Source organism: Bison bison, unplaced genomic scaffold (assembly GCF_000754665.1).
Source record: "Bison bison bison isolate TAMUID 2011002044 unplaced genomic scaffold, Bison_UMD1.0 scf7180017864148, whole genome shotgun sequence".
Taxonomy (NCBI): Eukaryota; Metazoa; Chordata; class Mammalia; order Artiodactyla; family Bovidae; genus Bison; species Bison bison.
The window spans coordinates 4,845,320-4,866,820 of NW_011494720.1; the positions used below are offsets into that span (position 1 = coordinate 4,845,320).

General features: G+C 40.9%; 1 protein-coding gene across 1 annotated transcript in view; it reads right to left on the reverse strand.

The window, feature by feature from the left end:
* The window catches only part of NOX3 (NADPH oxidase 3), a 66,341-nt gene that overhangs the window by 5,577 nt on the left and 39,263 nt on the right, over positions 1-21,501 (reverse strand). The window contains exons 11-12 of the mRNA XM_010840857.1: positions 11,655-11,801; positions 6,661-6,785 (exon numbers count right to left, since the gene is read on the reverse strand). Of these exons, the coding sequence (XP_010839159.1) occupies positions 6,661-6,785; positions 11,655-11,801 (272 nt within the window). The remainder of the gene's footprint in view (positions 1-6,660; positions 6,786-11,654; positions 11,802-21,501) is intronic.

Consider the following 21,501-nt stretch of genomic DNA (forward strand, 5'->3'; position numbering starts at 1 on the left):
CCCAGGGCTGATCTCCTTCAGAATGGACTGGTTGGATCTCCTTGCAGTCCAAGGGACTCTCAAGAGTCTTCTCCAACACCACAGTTCAAAAGCATCAATTCTTTGGTGCTCAGCCTTCTTCACAGTCCAACTCTCACATCCATTCATGACCACAGGAAAAACCATAGCCTTGACTAGACGGACCTTTGTTGGCAAAGTAATGTCTCTGCTTTTGAATATGCTATCTAGGTTTGTACATATGTACACACAAATGAGAATCGGGAGGGTGTGCACACAAGCAAATGTGGCTCCAGGTGGACACATTTACTCAATTTAGTGGAAAGGTATTTTTACATTTCTGAAAACAATGGGTGGTCTAAAATGCATTCAGGTAGCATGGATCAGAAGCTCCCAGTCATATGGTAAGTTGGCATCTTTCTTCACTTTGGGGTTGTACTGTTCTAACAAATGGTAGTATTCTTTTATTCTTTATTTTTTCTTCCAGAGAAAAGAAACACTTCTACTGAAGCAATGAAAAAATGGTCAGATCTTCTAAGTTTTTAATCATAATTAATTGCATAAAGTTTTACGCCTACAAGGCATGGTGAAGTTATTAGTAGATAAGTCAAAAGTGGCAAACTATAAATATTATGTGAAAAGTAAGATCAAAAATTGAAGTCTTATGGAATATCATTTTATTCAACTAATTAAAAACAACAGACCTACAAATCCAGAAGGTTGAGCACACACATAATATGTGTTTATCAAAAAGTAGCTAGATGTGATAAAGATATATTTATTTTCATTCTGTCTACCTTCTTGGAAACAATTTCCTGATTTTCTGAATATTTGCCTAAAGCTTGGAATCACAATAACATCTACAAATAATGATATGTAGCTCCCATTTTTGTATAAGACATGCATTTCTAAAGATTAATAAGACACAGATATAAGTGTGTGTATTTAATTAACATTTATATTTTAATTAAGAGAATAGTTTCCATTGTGAGTTTAGAGTAATTTTCTGTGCTTGTCTGACTTAAGCAACGGATAACAATAGTTCCATGCATGTCAGTTTGGCCATGTCAATAAAAGACTTACTTTTTCCATGTCCACTTATTATTTGTTGATCTTCTTTTAAAATTATACTTGTGCTTTTGTTATACAGCTGATACAATTATGAAAATTACTTACACATAAAAACAACAGAGTATGCTTCCCTATTTTCTACTTTCTGTCTTTGATCTCTTTAAAATTTTTTCTTTCCCTTTTCTTATTTGTATTCATTTTGATGCCCATCAATTTGTTTCTCTATTACTGTTATTTTTGCAATTTTCTGCTTCCTTTATAGCTTGCACTGTTCTCTTTGATCTGCTTCCCTTCAAGCTTTATTTTTGGTGCTGTTTTTCATGTTCTGTAAAAAAATATTTTTGCCCCTCTTCCCTTTATTCTTTTGATTTAACTCCTTCTTCTTAGAACAAGAACAGACTCCTGCTTTAAATGAACAGGTAAATGTTTTTAAAAGAGTAAGCCCTAAGAATACTCCGCTTTGCACAGATCAATGGAAATGGTTGAGAGCCTACTTCAAAGACCCTCAAGAACAAAGAACCTTTTCTGAGGCCATGAACAAATCCACCAATTCTTTCTGGCCCATCTTTGCCAAAAGATATGAGCTAATGACAGGACAGACCTGTCTTGTATGAGTAGCCAATGAGGCTTGGGAACAAACATCTCCTTGACATAATTGGGGGGGAAACATACTGTTTATCTCTTTAATAACCATCTTGAGGAAAATTAATGTGACTTTGTTCTTTGTGCAGGACAATAATTGAATTGTGTGTTTTATTTATAACTTGGCAAAGGCCAGGATATTGAAATACTTCTTAATATTAGATTTTCTTGTTTAAAAATTAGATTCTATTGGCATTCTCTTTCTGTGATGTCTTCATTAAAAGCTTCATTAAACATAAATCTTCTTTTACACAGCAGAAAACAAAATTACTTTAAGGAGGTCATTTAAAAAGTCTTTTGGAAGAGTAGTGCTAAGCCTTCTACTGGTGACTTGTCTTTTCCCAGGAATCTGGCATTCCATGAATAAAAGGATAATTGAGCTTTCCTAACCAGTGAATCCCAAAGGAAATCAACCCTAAATGTTCACTGGAGGGACTGATGCTGAATCTGAAGCTTCAATAGTTTGGCCACTTGATGTGAAGAGCCAACTCATTGGAAAAGACCATGATGCTGGGAAAGATTGAGGGCAGGAGGAGAAGGGGATGACAGAGGATGAGATGGATGGCATCACCAACTCAGTGGACGTGAATGTGAACAAACTCTAGGAGGCAGTGAAGGACAGAGAAGCCTGGTGGGCTACAGTCCTTGCAGTGGCAAGGAGTAGGACATGACTTAGTGACCGGACAATAGCAGCAGCAACAGTGACGCATGTCTAATGTTAATTACATTGATAGTTGAAGTTGTATAATAAGTTGCAGTGTTAGAGAGTCTAAGGTTGTTACAGTTACACTATTTTTAGAATTATAGAGGCTTGATTCAGTGACATCCAAACCTTGGTTTTGTTTTTTGGTTTTTTGGTTTTTTTAAACTTTGGAAGAGATGAAGTCTTCTGTTGAGAAGAGAGAGTTTCCATAAGTCTTGTGCTGAAAAATTCAACTGGGCTTTAAGTACATGTATATACTATACTTCGATTATGGCTTTTGAAAAGGAATGAGCACATGGTTCCCAAGGCAATGAGAAAAGTGACAGCTATATGATTTTCCCACTTTCAAAATGTTCCCTACTCCTCACTCCCTGCAAAATCAGACAGACTCAATTCTCAGCACAATGCAATGTGATTTTGGAGGTAGAGTTTGTGCAAACACAGTTCTACCCTCCATCTCTTGATGCTGTGTTTCTGGTTTACACCTTTCTGAGGGAAGGGAGATAATTAAATGGTTTGTTCTGAAAGGTCTTCTAACTGGGATGTAAACTTCATATGTAACACAAATAAACAAATACAGTGTGAAGCATCAATAAGGGACAATCAAAGCTATGGTTTTTCCAATAGTAATGTATGAAAGTGAGAGTTGGACCATAAAGTTGGAGCACTGAAGAACTGATGCTTTTGAACTTTGGTGTTGGAGAAGACTCTCGAGAGTCCCTTGGACAGCAAGGAGATCAAACCAGTCAATCCTAAAGGAAGTCAACTCTGAATATTCATTGGAAGGACTGATGCTGAAGCTGAATCTCCAATACTTTGCCACCTGATGCGAAGAACCAATTTATTGGAAAAGACCCTGATGCTGGGAAAGATTGAAAGAGAAGTGGGCAGCAAGAGGAGAAGAGGGCAGCAGAGGATGAGATTGTTAGAGAGCATCACTCACTCGATGGACATGAATTTGAGCAAACTCTGGGAGATGGGGAGGACAGAAGAACCTAGTATGCTACAGTCCAAGGAGTCACAGAGAGTCAAACATGACTTAACAATTGAACAACAACAAAAACAGCACAGAAAAGAGCAGTCTTATCTATAAAAGCTTAAAGACAAAGATACACATGTCCCTGTCAAAAGCCTACAGTGTGGGAATGTTAGTTCCAAGATAATTGAAAACTGAGTGTAAAACATTTATCAGATGAATAATTTTTTTTCCAAAGGAAGAACATAGCAACCTGATCCATGGCCTCCTGGATCATGCCAGGAACAGTGTCTGCAGTCTCAGGGCCTTGGTACATGCTGCCCTTTTGCTTTTTCCCAGTTGCCCACATGGCACACTTGCCAGCTCCTTACCTCCTTCAGGTCTTTCCTCAAAAGTGGAAACTATTCTTTAAACAAAAACAATATTAGGACATGCTACTTCCAAGACCTGTAGATGATGTGGGTTCAGAACAATGACTGATTTAGACAATATATATAAATAACAACAAAATCTTTGTATTAGTGCTTTGTACTTCACCAAGTTTTTCAACATACTATGCATTTTTAAATTATGAAAATAAAAATGTGAATGTATAGAATCATGCATGTTTTACACTTGGCCCCAAAAGCTCAAACAAACTCCCTTGTTTGCCACATAGTCAGTATCTTCCAGAATCAGAAAACACAGCCTTCACTCTTGTCTTATGGTCCGAAAGCAAATGCTCTTCCTCTTCTACGATGAAGTTTATCATATAGTAGTCATACTTAAGTGCTTTTTATTAAAACTCATCTCACACACTAGCAAAGTAATGCTCAAAATTCTCCACGCTAGGCTACAACAGTATGTGAACCATGAACTTCCAGATGTTCAAGCTGGATTTAGAAAAAGCAGAGGAACCAGAGATCAAATTGCCAACATCTGTTGGATCATTGAAAAAGCAAGAGAGTTCCAGAAAAACATCTACTGTGCCTCATTGACTATGCCAAAGCCTTTGACTGTGTGGATCACAGAAAACTGTAAAATTCTTAAAGAGATGGGAATACCAGACCACCTTACCTGCCTCCTGAGAAATCTATATTCAGGTCAAGAAGCAACAGTTAGAACTTGACATGGAACAAGAGACTGGTTCCAAATCAGGAAAGGAGTATGTCAACGCTGTATTGTCACCCTGCTTATTTAACTTATATGCAGAGTACATCATGCGAAATGCTGGGCTGGACAAAGCAGAAGCTGGAGTCAAGATTGCTGGGAGAAATATCAGTAACCTCAGATACACAGATGACACCACCTTTATGGCAGAAAGTGAAGAAGAACTGAAGAGCCTCTTGATGAAAGTGAAAGAGGATAATGAAAAAGCTGAGACATTACCTTGCCAACAAAAGTCCATCTAGTCAAAGCTATGGTTTTTCCAGTAGTCATGTATGGATGTGAGAGTTGGACTACAAAGAAAGCTGAGCAACAAAGAATGGATGCTTTTAAACTGTGGTGTTGGAGAAGACTCTTGAGAGTCCCTTGGACTGCAAGGAGATCAAACCAGTCCATCTTAAAGGAGATCAGTCCTGAATATTCATTGGAAGGACTGATGCTGAAGCTGGAACTCCAATACTTTGGCCACCTGATACGAAGAACTGACTCATTGGAAAAGAACCTGGGAAAAGATGCTTGGAAAGGTTGAAGGCAGAAGGAGAAGGGGACAACAGAGGATGAGATGGTTGAATGGCATCACTGACTCAATGGACATGAGTTTAGCAAGCTCTGGGAGTTGGTGATGGACAGGGATGTCTGGTGTGCTGCAGTCCATGGGGTTGCAGGGAGTCGGACACAACTGAGAGACTGAACTGAGCTGAGTTGAACTAATAGTTGATAATGATAGCAGCTAACACTGAACTCAGAGCAGTGTTTTAGGCCCTTTAAAATTCACACAGTTAATCCTCACAGAAGCCTAGGAGGTAAACAGTTTTACTATTTGCAGTTTACGGAGAAGGGGATAGTCAGAGCCAAGTTAAATAATCTGTTCAAGGTAAATTGGTATTAATGATGGAGCCAGGATTTACAATCAGGTACTCAGACTCCTAAATTCCTGCTTGGTTTTAGAATATTTTTTTCTGCTTTGCAAGATATGCTTTAGGTACAGTTTACAGTTTGGCATAAGTGAATTCTCCAGTTGAGTAATCACAGATCAATTGTGTTTACCCAAGATTTCTTGAAGGCATGGGCAGTTTAAGAAATACCATCTTCTGGACCTAGAGATTATCATGCTGGGTGAAGTAAGTCAGAAAGAGAAAGACAAATACCATATGCTAGCATTTGTATGTAGAACCTAAAATACGACACAAATGAACATACCTATGAAACAGGAACAACTCACAGATGCAGAGAACAGATTTCTGGTTGCCAAAGAGTAGGAAGATGGGGAATGGAAGGTTTGCTAGTTAGGGATTAGCAGATGCAAACTAGTATATGTGTAGTACGAATAAACCACAAGGTCCTACTCTATGGTACAGGGAACTATATTTAGTAGCCTGTGACAATCCATAATGGAAAAGATTATGAAACAGAATGTATATATATAACTGAGACACTTTGCTATACAGCAGAAACTAACACAACATTGTGCATCAACTGTACTCCAATAATAATTAATTTAAAAAATAAATAAAGATAAGTATAATCCCTAAATTTTTTTCAGCTCTATTTCTTTTGGCCCACAAATAATCCATCTAAAAATCTAATGCAAAGACATAGTAGAGGCTGGTTTGATAAGTAAATAAATAAATCAAAATTAAAAAGGGATACCATCTTCAATTGAGTTTACGTATTAAAAATTTTAGGGCTTCCCTGGTAGCTCAGTGGTAAAGAATCCACCTGCTAATGCAGGTGACGTGGGTTTGATCCCTGGGTTGGGAAGATCCCCTGGAGAAGGAAATGGCAACCCACTCCAGTATTCTTGCCTGGGAAATGCCATGGACAGAGAGCTACAGTCTACGGGGTTGTCAAAGATTCAGATCTGACCTAGCGACCAAACAACAACAATGGAAATTTCAATGCAGTTGACACTTGCCAGATGTTGTAAGATGGTCATGCATAGGTTTGTGCTTCCTGAAATATCCCACGATTACTTTTTCTAAGGTCAATGTTTTACCTCTAAACAAGAGGCCCACTGCTGTGGATTAACTGGTTTGTGCTCGAGAGCTGCTATCCATTCCCGCAGTGATGGAGACTGTGTCTCTCCTGGAGTCTCCCAAGAGGCAGAGGAGAGAGAGCTGCTCACCTGGGGTGACTGAAGGCGACCTGCTGGAACTCATGATTCCAGTTGGGTCTTCCATAGTAGGTTTTCTGCCTTAATCCTGTAATCACATCAGCATTTTCATCCCAATGTAAAGCTATGTGAAAGGCCTAAAGTAAAAATTGTGGTATCAGATGGGTGTTCAGAGGGGGAAAAAATCTTTAATAAATAAGGATGATGTAATTATGCTCATTTGTAGATTTAACACACAATTATTTTTTATGGGAAATTCTTTGTATTCCACCTGGGCACTATTGAAACAAAGTGCCTTCTATGTGGTTGACATGCAGAAATGCGAGCCTGGAAAGATTTTTCTTGAGAGGATGCAGGTAATATAGTGGAAAAGGGTAAGGGAAAGCAGACACTAAGCTACCTTTTTCCTGCCAAATTTCTCAAAACCTAATCTATAGCTCTGCCCCTGTTCACTTCACAGTAAACCTTAGGGATCTGAGAAGGGCCCTGACGGATTAAAGTGATAGAAAATGCCTAGAGTGAAGCTGGATTTTACAGTTAGATCTGCCTTTTGGAGTGAAACGATCTGTGTTCAAGTTCAAATGCTAGGAGGATGTTGAGTCTGGCAGGCAGAGCAGGTTGCCAGACCTAGTAAGGGGCAAGATTAGAGCTCTGTGGCCAACAGTTTGCCTTTAAATTGCACAAAAGCACCCAGGCATCAAGCAGTCGATAAGTAAGAGCCTGGGGCATAGCCATGCCTCGTGATGAGTTTATAAATTACTATCATCTGTTTCAGCCCATGCTGAACTCCGATAGGTAAGAAGGATTCTTGCTTCCTAACTCCTGAGATCTGTGTTTGCTTTGCCCAGGCCCCTCCAAAACTCTTGAGCTCATGGGTTTTACCCTTGGGTACTTCATTTGTTCAATTCCTCTGACCAGTTGGAGTAGCAGCACTGCAGGGCCCAACTCTTACCCCATGATCCTGCAAGACTGGATTCCCTAGCATGTTTCTCATCAGTCTAGAAAGCAGACGGGGATAAGGAGGCTGGGCCCTAACAAGCCAGTAGATGATGGAGACTTTGGTGGAGACACAGAAATCCAGGCTGCAGGGAGTTGCCATTAGGCAAGTCTGAGCCCAGGTAGCAGGGCTACTGTAGGAGTTGAGCTTGGGAAGAGGACTTCAGGCAAGACAGGGAAAACTGGCAAACATCAGGAAGTGCCCTCTTCTTAGGCAGGTTTAGACAGAGAGTAAAGCATAAAATAGAAGACAAGGGTTCAAGGCTAAGAACAGAAGTGGTAGTTGAGGACTGAGTCTTGGAAACTGGCAGAAGCCCCGTTATTAGAACTGGAATTCAAGGTCAGAGTTGTATCGGCCTCCAGATTAGAATGGAATTTTTGTGTCCCCACAGCCCTTTTGCTAACCCTAGAGGAAACTGGTTCCAGCAGTGGGTGGAAGAAGAAGCCAGGGACAGTCGATTCCCTTTTTGACTAAGTGCCAAATCTAATGAGCAACTCAGGCCTTATTCTTCTTGGCTTCTCTACCATGTGGCCAAGCACTGCTTCTTGATTCTATTTTCATTACAAAATCCTAGTTCTTCTACTTCTCTCTTGTTCTTGTTCTGATTGAAGAAACAGTAATTGTTATTTTGTTATCCTATTCCCCTGTCTCCATATGGGAAGACTGCCTTCCCAGTCTCTAGCTTAGCTCTCTGAATCTCTTTCAGACCACTACTCCCCAAAGAACTTCCATTTTCACAACCCAATTAGCATCACCTACATAGGTGAATCAAACTTTCTCTCCCAAACTGTCATCTTCCTACCTGAGTAGAGGACTGCATCTTAAACTCCCCAAACATATTTCTGTGTAGAATTCTTCCTGTACCTTCAAATGGGCCATCCTAGCTAAAAATGAATTATTACACTTTCCAAATAATTTGTGATGTCAAGTTACTTCCACCTACAATTGTTAAGTGATTGCCCTAGGCAGGCAGAATGTTATGAATCTGAATACAAAGAAGAAAGAGAGAAGGTCTCTGCTCTGTGAGGAACTGGTCATTGGAGGAAGGGACAGACCATGTGCACAATTGTGCTTAGTCATTTCAGTAGTGTCCGACTCTTTGTGACCCCATGGAGTGTAGCCGCCTCCCCTCTTCCGCAGCCTCCTCTGTCCACGGGGATTCTCTGGGTAAGAATATGGGAGTGGGTTGTCATGCCCTCCTCCAGGGGATCTTCCCAACCCAGCGATGGAACCCAGGTCTTCCGCATTGCAGGCGGCTTCTTTACCAGCTTAGCCCCCAGGGAAGCCCGTGTGCACAAATACTATGATCTGAACCACCCGCAGTGAACTGGAGACCTAAGTTAACCTCAAATAATTTTAACTAAGAGAACTGGGGAAGGGAACTTTGTGGGAACTGGGCTTTAAAGGATGATTCCATGCAGTAGGCCGCAGGAGAGACAGACAGGTGGTGCTAGTGATAAAGAATCTGCCTGCCAATGCAGGAGACTCAAGGGACGTGGGTTCGATCCCTGACGGGGGAAGATCCCCTGGAGAAGGGAATGGCAACCCACTCTAGTATTCTTGCCTGGAGAATCCCATGGACAGAGGAGCCTGGCAGGCTATAGTCCCTGGGGTCTCAAAGGGTCAGACATGACTGAGGCACTTTAACATCGCATTGAAGGGAAAGGAAAGAGTGTGAGGGGAGATGGAAGCAAGAAAGTCCTTGGTGTGATTGGAGAACACACACTTTTTGGTGGCTCTGGGGCCAGTGGCAAATGACAGGAATTGTATAGAACAAGGGGGTTGCTGTCAGGTCAGGGTCAGGGGGTGCCTGGAGGTATTTGCTAAGTTTGGGTATTGTTCAATAGAAAAAAGAGGTTTTTTTCATTTCCGACCATAATACTCTTCAGCTACCAATCACTGATGTTCAACATTTGGAATTATATTTGCTCCATATTTCTCTTCCCAATGTTCAATTAATCTCCAAACACTGTTGATTTGCCCTTCATAATACCTTTTCCATCTGTCCCTTCTGTTCTTGTCATTCTGCCACTTTGAGGTTGTTGAATTCAGTTTAACAATTGGCTGTTTCTAAAACAGCCTCTTGATTCCTGACTGACAGCATGTACCAATTATTTTGTCCTGAAATTTAAGCATCTCAAGAATTTCCAACATGTCATGGCAAAAATTTAAGAACGTGTCGATTTTAGTTTACTATTTTCAGAAGAAAAGTATCTCTTACAGTGTACTTTTGGAAGTGGCAGCCATGCGATGGGGCAGAGCTGTGTTGTCACAGAATCAAACAGAGCCTGCATCTTGCACCTTCCAAATGACCGGGATTGCCTAGGTGGACACTCAAAATCAATCCACCATAGAAGCAGAAGAGCAAGCACCGGACCAGAAAGCAGAAGACAAAGGCTGTGTTTGCACTTCACCAAACGGATCACTAGTCAAAAATCCCACTTGAAAGAAAAGTGTTTTTCTGGAAAATATAATTTACATTATTTAATTCATGAAGGTGTTTCGAGTCTAGTTCCCAAGAAATCTCTATTTCAAAGTACCCCAGAGGAATAAATATTTAAGGCTGACTGCAAATAAGACCCTATAAAAACATTTAGCAACTGAATTTCAAGCAAAATCTTATTCATTTTCAGAAACACAGAGTCAAATTACAGTGATATTCTATAGGGCCAAAGTGTGTGTGTGTGTGTGAGAGAGAGAGAGAGAGAGAGACAAAGAATCAGGAGTGCATTCATTTGTAAATTTAGTGACTAATGCAAATCTCTGGCTCAAACATGCTTTCCTTAAATATCTACAGTAACTGTCACAGAAGTGCTGATTAGGACATAAATGTCATAGCCTAGTAATCACTTCATCACATTACTGTTGGCTTCCACATTAACGAAGTTTCAGCCTTAATAGTATTGAATAATAACTGCTACATTTTAAATGTTTTCTAACTTCCCTCATAGCTCAGTTGGTAAAGAATCTGCCTGCAATGCAGGAGATCTGGGTTGGGAAGATCCTCTGGAAAAGGAAATGGCAACCCACTCCAGTATTCTCACCTGGAGAATCCCATGGACAGAGGAGCAGGCTATAGTCCATGGGATCGCAAGAGCTAGACATGACTTAGAGACTAAACCACCACTACAGTAATCACTTCATCACTTCATTGTTAGCTTTCACATTAGAGAAGTTAGAAAACATTTAAAATGTAGCAGTTATCATTCAATACTATTAGCACTGAAACACTACAATAGTGCAATATTTTGATATATAGTACATTACTTTTGGTAAACCTAACTTTAATATAGCGTACCCACTCCAGTGTTCTTGCCTGGAGAATCCCAGGGACAGAGGAGCCTGGTGGGCTGCCGTCTATGGGGTTGCACAGAGTCGGACATGACTGAAGCAACTTAGCAGCAGCAGCAATACGTATTAATGGACAAGGCAGAACATCTGTTCTAACAGAAGATCATTTTGATCTTAGGTGTATAAACATACATGCAAGCAATTTCTAAGAATGCCTTAAGAAAAATAAATCTCTAGATAAATCATATATTCATATTTAATTTCTGTAGGAACAATTATTTTTTGTAGGAACTCACAAGTTTTACAATACAAAATGCTGAATGTCAACATCTGCGAATTTTTTCTGTTTGAACAGCTCAAAGCATAGAATTAGAACCAATTGAGAGCTCAGGACAATAGAGCTAATCCACAATGTCTGCTTGACAATACTAAATTTCAAAGGCAATTTCCAATGACGTAATTTTTCTTGAGTTTCCAAACTTGGAATCTTCTCACCTTGATCAAGTTCTTTTCTAATCTCCTTTTCTATTCCTTTTATTGCTATAATGTGAATAGCTCTACTCTGGCTTTATTTTATTCTCCTCTTTTCTTTTAAAGAACATAAAAACAATACTTTCAGGCTACCTGATAATCGTAGAGCTTACTACTGAAATTATTCATCTTTGCTCTATCATAACACAAATTAGATAATATTGCCCATTCTGAATCTTATCAATACCTGGTTTTCATCCCAGCCAGTAAGGAATATATGATAACTCAGAAAGTGAGCTTTCCCTTGCTCACTCATCTTTGTTTCCAGTGCGAGTAAGAGATCAGCAAACCACTCAAAGGCTCCTGGATCTCTGCAAATCCAATAGAAATACACCTGTCAAGAGAGAGAGCAAGAAAACAGATTGGTCTATCTTTTCACAACATGCCAATAATCACAGACTACTTAGCCTCCATTAAATTATTTGAGTCCAAATGGGCACTTCTACAAAATAACATGCTTCTCTCTGCCAGTGAACAGTTACACTGTGATTTCTTTAGAGAACACTCACCTTGTGTTTGAAAAGGCCCAGAATGAATTCAGAGTCAGGCGCCTGTGGGTTGTTGCCGGTTTCTCTGGATGAGGATCAATTTACCCCATTCTTACATATGTGCTGAGTCTGAACGAGGTTAATAATCATAACTAGCTGTGCCTTTCACTGCTTCATAAAGGGGGATAAACCATTAGACCAATCCTATTCATCTTTACTTGTGGTCTAAGTTCTGGATTTAGACCTTCTTCTCCAGAGACACAAAGGCTTGTTCACTAATTGACTTCACCAGTCATGACCTCTAGAGGGTGAAGATTATGGTAACTGCAGAATCAACCTTGCAGACCAGAAGTTTGCTCTCAACCAGACATATTAGTGTCCAAGGAGGCTGGTGGGTGGCGGCAGTGGTCTTGTGTCAACTGCTATAATGAAATGATGTTGAAGAACATTTTTCTTTCTTTAACTCTCTGTATTTAGCAAAGGGCATGTGACAGGTAGCAGTTTGAGTTTGCTAAAACCAAGGCTCAGCCTTGTACTTTGGGTTTCAGATAATTATATCTAGAAGAAACCATAGGAGATAGGTCTATTAATTCTCCTATTTTTCTCACACTCCTACCCACTACTGCCTACTGCTCTTTGCTGCACCCCCTCCCCAAAGAGATGCTGCTTAACAAGATAAAGGAGAGGGCCAGCCTTATCTCCACCAGGAAATATCACCTCCAATAGCCAGTGTTCTCGCCCTCCCCTCCCCCGCCAGCCTGCATCTCACCATCATCACATTATGAAACTTCCAGACGAGATTTAATTAGCAGATCATATTCATGAGGAAAAGAAAAATCACAGAATGTGTTTCAAGGCTAAGCATCTTGCCTATTCTCTCCAGGTCTGTGCAGGAATTTATTAAATTAATAGTCAGGAACAAAAGTTCAGAGCCTCCCTATTTGTTGGACAGTTGCTGCTTGGAAGGGCACTTGGAATCTTAACCTCAGGACAAACAGTAGCTCCTAGGCGTGTTCCCCCCTCCCAGCCCAAGACGAGCTTCATCTCATTTTTGTCTCAGTCCACCGGCCCCTCTGGTGGTCGTTCATCTACCAATGCCTACTCTATGTCAAGAGTGTTCTTGGCTCTGGAACTAGAAGAGCAGACAAAAGAGCCAATAATTCCCTGTCCTCGTGGAGTATGCATTTTAGAGGGAGAAAAATATGATGGTGATAAGTGAATAAGTGAAATATAGGCCACATCAGAGGGTGATTGGTCCTACAGAGAAACGAAGACAGGCTGGAACATCCTGCAGTATTAAGTCAAGGACAGGGGACATTTGAGCCCGGCCATGGAGGAAGTTGAAGGGTTGGGAGAGCAACAGAGTACAGAGGTCCAGGGCAGGAGCTCTCGGGTGGGCGGGGGTGGGGGTAAAGTGAGGCTGCTGGAGGCAGCAAGAGGTGAGGTCTGAGGGGGAGGCAGGAGGTGCAGGCGGGGGGCTGTAGGGCCATCTTGACTTTTACTCTGAGTCACAGGGCAAGACACTGCAGGCTGCTCAGGGGGGAAGACGTCATCTGAGGAAGGACCTGGGAAGGACCACTCTGGCAGCATCTTGAGGATGGACTGGGGGGTGTATGGGGGCGAGGGAGTGGAAGGAAGGGAGAATGGAGGCCGGGAAGCTGACTTTATGTCCTATGAGGCTGATACTGCTATCCTCTTTCCACTTTGTGAGGTGCCTCATTTAAATTATTATTTCCAAACCTCGGCCCCCAGCCTTTGGCTCACTGGGCTCCCCATGGAAACGAAAACCCTGACTGAATTTAATGTCATTCTCATCTATGATCCTTCTCCTCCCTGCCCCCTGGTAGGTTGTTTTATCTGAGAACATTAATGGTGGCATTTGGTATAAAACAAACATCATTGATGTATTTTCTACTATTTTCACTCTTTAAGAAACATGCTAAAAATATACTCATCTAGGAAATAAACAAAAGTATCATTAAAAAAAAAGAGAACTTCTCATTTCAAATCCAGTTCCAATCACCCTTACTTGAAAAACAGTCACATCTCAGCTTCCTCCACTTACTGACCCTTATTCTTTCAAACAGAAATCATTCCTGTCCTTGCTTTTTTGTGGCTTAGCTGTGTGTCAGTGTTCTGAGGGTTTGCCAAGCCTTTTATACTTTTTTGCTTCCTTGTAATGGCTTTGTGTGTTTTTCCCTCTGTAATTGACTCATCGGTGACACTGGGCGGCTTTGGTGCAGGAGGCAATGGAAGGGCACTGAATGGGCCCAGGAGAAGTGCTTCAGGCAGAAAAAGGAGAAGACGGACTTTGAACGGAGGCAAAGCGTATTTACTTTGCTTCCCTTTCATCTTTCTAATGTTGAGGGACGCTCGCTGTGAAGGGACAAACGGTCCCACCTCTGCATTTCCTCCCGTAGGAAGGGTCTGGTCAACGCTAGAACAAATGTCCCAAACAATAGGCTGCACATCTGTGATCTGTGCTTCCCAACCCTCACCCCGCCCCAGTCTCCAAAAATAAAACCACCCTAAAATCAGTTACCCGAATAAAGCACGGCTTTCAGGATTCTACAGTGAATAACAGAGGCCTAAAATACCTCAGGTAACTTTAAAAGGTTTTGTTACACAGAAAGTCGTCCTCGGTAAAATGATGAAAGTTCTGAACTTTTGTAGTAATGAAGTTCTTTCTTTTACAGGACTCAGCCCACACATTTCTGTGGACCTAACGGATCCCCAGACGTGATAGGGGACGGCTCCAGGATGGTGTCACAGAGTTGGGGAACTCTGTGCGCATGTGGCCTGTCACAGGCCTCTGCTTTCACTTTGTTCCCGGCGTGAGCCACCAGACAAACTCCGTTGCAGCCAATCTTGGGGTGCCTGGGTCCCAGCTCCAGCCCATCCCCAGCTTCCCTGCAGCCTGGGCTTCTCTTTAAGAGTGTTTGACCCAGGTCATCTGGACCCAGTGGGAAATGGCCCTGTGCTATTTTTGGATACACAATTCTAGAAAATGTATTAAGGAAAGCTACTTGTCTATTTTACTACCAGAGCTCCAGACTCTTCCATCAGAGGTTCTCATGCCATGGCCTGGTTAGTTACTCACAGACACGGAACACGGCAGAGGACACACCCTCAAATACAACCTTTAGACCCAAATTGATTTCCTGAGGGTGGAATGGAGCTAAAATTATCTATCTATGACCCAGGGTCCCTCCAAGGGGCTTTTTCCTTTCCAAGAAAGGAAACTAAACATGGTAACCAAACATTGTGAACCCGGGAGTCCTGCAAGCTGCCCTGTTTCCTGACTTCACTACCTTCAAGCTGTGTAACTGGGAGCAGATTATGTAATTTGAGCCTAGATGATCACATACTAAAATGGCAAAAACAACAACAACAACAACAACAACAACAAAACACCCAAACAAAAACACTGAACAATAATTCACAAGATTATTTTGAAGATGAAAGGGTAGGTTTCACGGAAGCATTTAGCTCTAAGTCTAATGGATACAGTAAGTGCTCTGCCGTGTGAGATGTGAGCTGAGATACTGCCTCCATCTCAATAGCATCCGGCCTAGCTTACGGAATGAATACCACATGATGATATTAGAGAGCAAAGGGGTCATCTGCCTTACATAGGGGTCTGTGTCCCCACCGTCACTCCTGAATTATAAAGATGGTGGTCATCCACAGGAAGTGAAACCAAATTTTATCTCCAGCACCAGTCTCAAAACCTCAGCAGTGCTCATCATCATGCAGTTCTGAAAGAGGAACCCATTCACTAGTGAAATGTGCCTCAGGCTCCACGTGCTCAACACACAGTAAGGTGATTTATAGGGCACTGGGTTGACCTCCTCCCCCAGGAGGCCAGGGGAATTGCACTGTGAACTTGCCTCCTCCTGGGCAGCACCCTATGTTCCCCACTGCTGTGGACTGACTGTCTCTCTCCCAAATTCATGTGTTGAAAGCTTAACCCAATGTGATAATTGTGTGGCCCTTAAGAGGTGGCTAGATTTAGATGAGGTCAGGAGGGTGGGCCCCCGTGATGGGATTAGTGCCCTCATAGGAAGAGGAAGAGACCTGAGCTCCCTTTCTCTGTCATGTGAGGACACAGTAAGAAGGTGGTCATCTGCAAGCCAGGAAGAGTCCTCCCAGAACCCCATCACCCTGGGCTCTGATTTCAGACTTCCAGCAAAATCCCGATCATCCTGGACTTTGATTTCAGGCTCTCAGCCTCCAGACATGTGAGAAACGTTTGTTGTTTTAAGCCACTTAGCCTTGGTGTTTTGTTATAGTAATCTGAGCTAACATTCCACACTTCATGAAATATTAACAGAACTGGTAGAAGCTCCAATGGAGGAGGGTGATGGAGACTTTTCACGGAGGGACTCATGACTGTTTTTCAAAAAGAGAACTATTGTCTCTGAAAAGATAAAGACTGAGACTGATATTTAGAAAACATAATACCTCCTCAATAAATGGTAACTATTATTGTCCTGGTTTTTATTTTGTGGTTTCTTTCGCCAAGGTCATCCTGGATGAAGACAATAGCAAACAGATTTTGAAGCAACTAGTTTTTATTGAGAAGCTTCCCTAACGTGGCTTCCACATCAAGTTTTAAAGAAGTAAAGTTATAAGATTGTTTTTCCCATTATCCATTATAAGACTAAGACCAGCCTTTGTTAATCATGTTAGCCCTTGAAAGTGAAAGTGTTAGTTGCTCAGTTGTGTCCGACTCTGTGACCTCATGAACTGTAGCCCACCAGGCTCCTCTGTCTATGGGATTTTCCAGGAAAGGATACTGGAGTGGGTAATCATTCCCTTCTCCAGGGGCTCTTCCTGACCCAGGGATCGGACCCAGGTCTCCCGCACTGCAGGCAGATTCTTTACCATCTGAGCCAACAGGGAAGCCCATAAGAGTTTTTCTGAAAGCCATTACTGTTATTGTTAACTGTTTCATGGCTATGCTGCTGCTTTGCCTTGTGAATGGGGACTGAACTTCATTGTGCCTCAGTTTGTTCTAATACTTGTTAGACAACCAAAATGTTCATTAATACTAGAATGATTAAATCAATTGTGAGACAGTTATACTACAGAATTCACTGAAGGCACTAAATAAAATAAAATCAATAAATAGGCATTGACACTTGAAGGAGCTCCAGGCCATGTTAGAATGAAAAACAGAAACATAAATTGCACATCTTTCTCTCTCTCCTTCCTTCCCCAACCCCACATCCCTATTGTAGTACTATAAAAAATAAACATATGTGTGTAGGTATGTATGTGTACACAAATGTGCAGGAAAGGAACGGAATAAAAGGTGCTCACCTGTTTCAGATGAGAACCCTGGAGAGTCAAGTGGTTAGTTTGGGAAGGAAGGTGAATAAAGGGAGGTTTTTGTTTTTTTCAAATCGCTAAACCAATTTATTTTTAAGCAGAAATGAGTTTTTAAAAAAACAGCTAAATGAAGATGATGTGTTTCATCTTAAGGGTTCCCAGAACAGTGTACTTTCCTCTCTTTAAAACCGTACTTACATTTGTTTTTTAAAAATTGAAGTACATATATATATCTATGTACTGGAGAAGGAAATAGCAACCCACTCCAGTATTCCAGTATTCTTGCCTGGAGAATCCCATGGACAGAGGAGCCTAACAGGCTACAGTTCATGGGGTCACAAAGAATTGGACATGACTGAGCAACTAACACACACACACACACACACACACATATATGTATATATATATTTTGGATTCTTTTCCATTATGGTTTATCTAAGGATAATGACTGAATATAGTTCTCCATGCTATACAGTAGGACCTTGTTTTTTATCCATTCTATATGTAATAGCTTACATCTGCTAACCTCTCAAATCCTAGTCCAGTCCAGCTCTCCTCCAACTCCCTTGGCAACCACTGATCTGTTCTGAAGGGGGAGTTTTTTTTTTTTTTTTTTTGAAGGGAGATTTTTGAGTGAGTGTTTTCTTTGAATCTTTTACAGTAACCCTGTAGTCATGTATAGCTTGTGTGGTTAATAAACCAAGATATTAAAAATATTAATACTGGTCACTTCCCCCACAGGGCAGTGGAGAAGGCTTCTGGGGAACTGGACTCTTTTGAGGCTGCCTAGTGAAAGATGAGATGCACGTGTGTCTCCTGGAGATGCAAGCTGGCTTCGTGCTCCCTGGTTCAATTTATCAGAACACTCAGCAGTTCTCAGAGATGATCAATTCCAGGAGTAGCCAGAGCACCAGGGTGAGGGAAAGTGAAAGTAAATAATTTCTCAAGCTAAACAGATTAAATTAAATGCATTTTTCATTCATTAGAAAAGGGAGCAGGCCCTCCTTTGTTTTATTAATATATTTAAGGAGAGTATGGATTTTTGCCTTTCTTGGCCTCTTTGCCTTGTTCCCACTGGCCCAAGCTGTCTTTTTATTTGAATTATCTGTTTATTATATTAGGTTAAGAACCCAAAGGCCATTTTGCATGGGACACACTATAAATACCCATTATCACAGTTATGTATTATTGAGCTGATGAAGGAAGACAATTTATGAAGAGATTAGATTATCTCAGTTTTTCTAGAATCTATTTTATTATCATCTGAAGATTACATATGCACTTAAGAAAATGAACCACATCCTTCCGTTGGCCGTCCTCTAGCCTGACTGCACGGATGTGATACCAGGAAAACCAAATGTAGAGGCCAAAGCATTTATGTCAGCACTTGCCCCCTCCCTCCCTGTTTGTACACACCTATTCCATTCATCATTTTGACAGTTTGTACAAGCAAACTGTCCTAATTTTTTTCAAGAGCTCTTTTCACAAATTGAGTGTGATGTAGAATTAATCATCCCAGTTGGGCAGGAGTTGGGGGGCATCTACTGCCAAGGGGCATTTTTACCCTCAGCTTCCTCCATATTGTATCACAGAGACTTCCTAGCCGCTTACACCCCCTTCCCTCATTCCCTCATCCTAAAGGAGCACTGCGTTCTCATCTGCCTCCAACTAAGTGAAGTTGGCTCTTCCTGTCGGGTTGAAAATATTCCTTTAATATATTACAACTTTTACCCATTTTCTTCACAGCAGAGCATCATTATACTTATTGCTATTTTGCTTCCTTGGGACGTCTCCTCATAATCACATCTCTCTCTTCCTCTGCCCGTTCTTCCCACTATTTTAAATAAAAAACATAGCAGGAAAGAAATTTGAAAAATCCCAGCATCAAACAAAAAGTGCTACCTATGACCAAAGAAGAAGCAGGAGTTCTACTGGCTATTCTCTCACATTTTGCTTAGAAGTGTTCTGGAATAGTGTATCAGAGGAGAAGGATAAAGAGATGCAGCTTGCAATGGTCACAACTAAAATAGCATTGGTGCAAATTTTTGACTATAGACTTGCAACACAAGGCTTGTATGTAAAAAAAGTCTGCTTTTATGCCAACCGGTGTTTTACACAAAAAAGAAGAAAATCTCCACCAATCACATTTAATTATTTAAGCTTAAAATTTCAGCTTTACATGCTGTTTTTTCCCCTTTCCTTGTTGCAAAACAGAACACTGAAAACTATGGCCCAGATCTATAATTGTGAAGACGTAGTTAGATAAGAATGCACTGCTTTGCTCTGCTGCACTCAAAAAATTATAGAGATGCTGACAGTTTAGTGGAAGGAGTAGTATTTATATCTCAAAGGCATGTGGGTGGCCCTGATGAATATTAGTTACATAAGCCTAATGATAGCTGTATTCAAACAAACACAGCATTGCTTTAAAACAGAGAAATTTCCTAAACTTTTCTCAAGCATGCAGATTTTGAGGAAGTAGATCTCAAGTGTTATTTTCAGTTTAAACTTCCAATAGCATGAAACCTCACTTCTTTCCTAAAAGAGCTTTGAAATCAAAAGCACAGTCTCCTATCCTGATCCAGTAGCTAGCCAGGTAGGAACTTTGGACCAGTCACTTGCCACTCTAAGTATTGTCAGATGCCAAGCTGAGAGGTTGAACCCTTCAGTTGCTTTTAGCTTCTTTTCTCCCATATATTACAACCTCTACATTGATTTTCAGCGGATTGTCTCAATATTACCCTCAACTTTTATAAGTCATGAAACAATTGTGTTTTATTTCCAATTCCATGATTTCTATTCTTTGGAATAGAGATCAAAGTTCCTGTTTTATGGTTTCATGATCACTCCTTTGCCTTCCCACTGAAACAGCCTTAAGAAAATCCGTAAACAAAACCCATAAACGGAGCCCATGAATAATAATGGAATGGTGAGTGAGGAGACAGTATTAAGATTTTGTGGGATCCTATAAGGACTTTAAGATTCTGTGGATTCTTAGAAGAATTTTTTCTATTTATGATAAAGTAATCAGAATGCATTATTTTAATTATAAAGTTACTAAACATTTTGTTTAAATAAAAAAATTATTCTCAGTAACCTAGAATTTTACAGAAAATTGTGAAGAAGGCATTTTTTAATTTTGGGGGGCATGTAGACACTTATTTACTCATTGGTTTATTTAAAATTTATAGTGTGTATGCATGTATAAATATATATATGTGTATATATGTACATATATACACACATATCTAATTATGAAGATATCCAGAGGAGACACACTCAAGGACTTCAGAATCTGTTAAGGGAAATAAGGTAATTTGTGAACCTTAATACAAAAAGGAAAGATAAATCATATAAAAGGGGAGCAGAGGGGTAATGGATGTTGAGAGAAGGGTCTGGCGTTGCGAGTCTGATACGAGGACAGGGGTAGGCTTTTCATGTCAGCATGAGAGGGCCTGGCATGAAGTTGCTGTTGTTCAGTCGCTCAGTCACATCCGACTCCTTGTGACTCCATGGACTGCAGCACAACAGGCCTCACTGTCTTTCACCATCTCCCAGAGCTTGCTCAAACTCATGTTCATTGATCTGGTGATGCCATCCAACCATCTCATCCTCTGCAGTCCCCTTCTCCTCCTGCCTTCAATCTTTCCCAGCATCAGGGTCTTTTCTAATGAGTCAGCTCTGCATCAGGTGGCCAAAGTATTGGAACTTCAGCTTCAGCATCAGTCCTTCCAATGAATATTCAGAGTTGATTCCTTTTAGGATTGACTGGTTTGATATCTTTGCAGTCTAAGGAGCTCTCAAAAGTCTTATCCAACACCACAGTTCAAAAGCATCAATTCTTTGGCACCCAGCCTTCTTTATGGTCTGACTCTCACATTATACATAACTATTGGAAAACCATGGCTTTGCCTATGGCACATAGTAGATGCTGAATAAATACTCATTGAGTGAATAAGTGAATGCAAGTGAGACATACAATCCCATCACGTTCTGCATGTGAAGCATAATATGACCTTTAGTGTTATGAGAACAATGAAGCAATGAGCCTTCTGAATAAATCAGTTTGACTTGGTAGACAGAGCAAAGAGTTTACAGAGATGGAAATCAGCATAAACAATAACAGAGCTTTGCAGTGGGGTTCACATGTGTAAACAGTATCTGTTTTGCTTGCTTTATGCCCTAGGCTGAGTGTTTGTGCCCCCTCCCCCA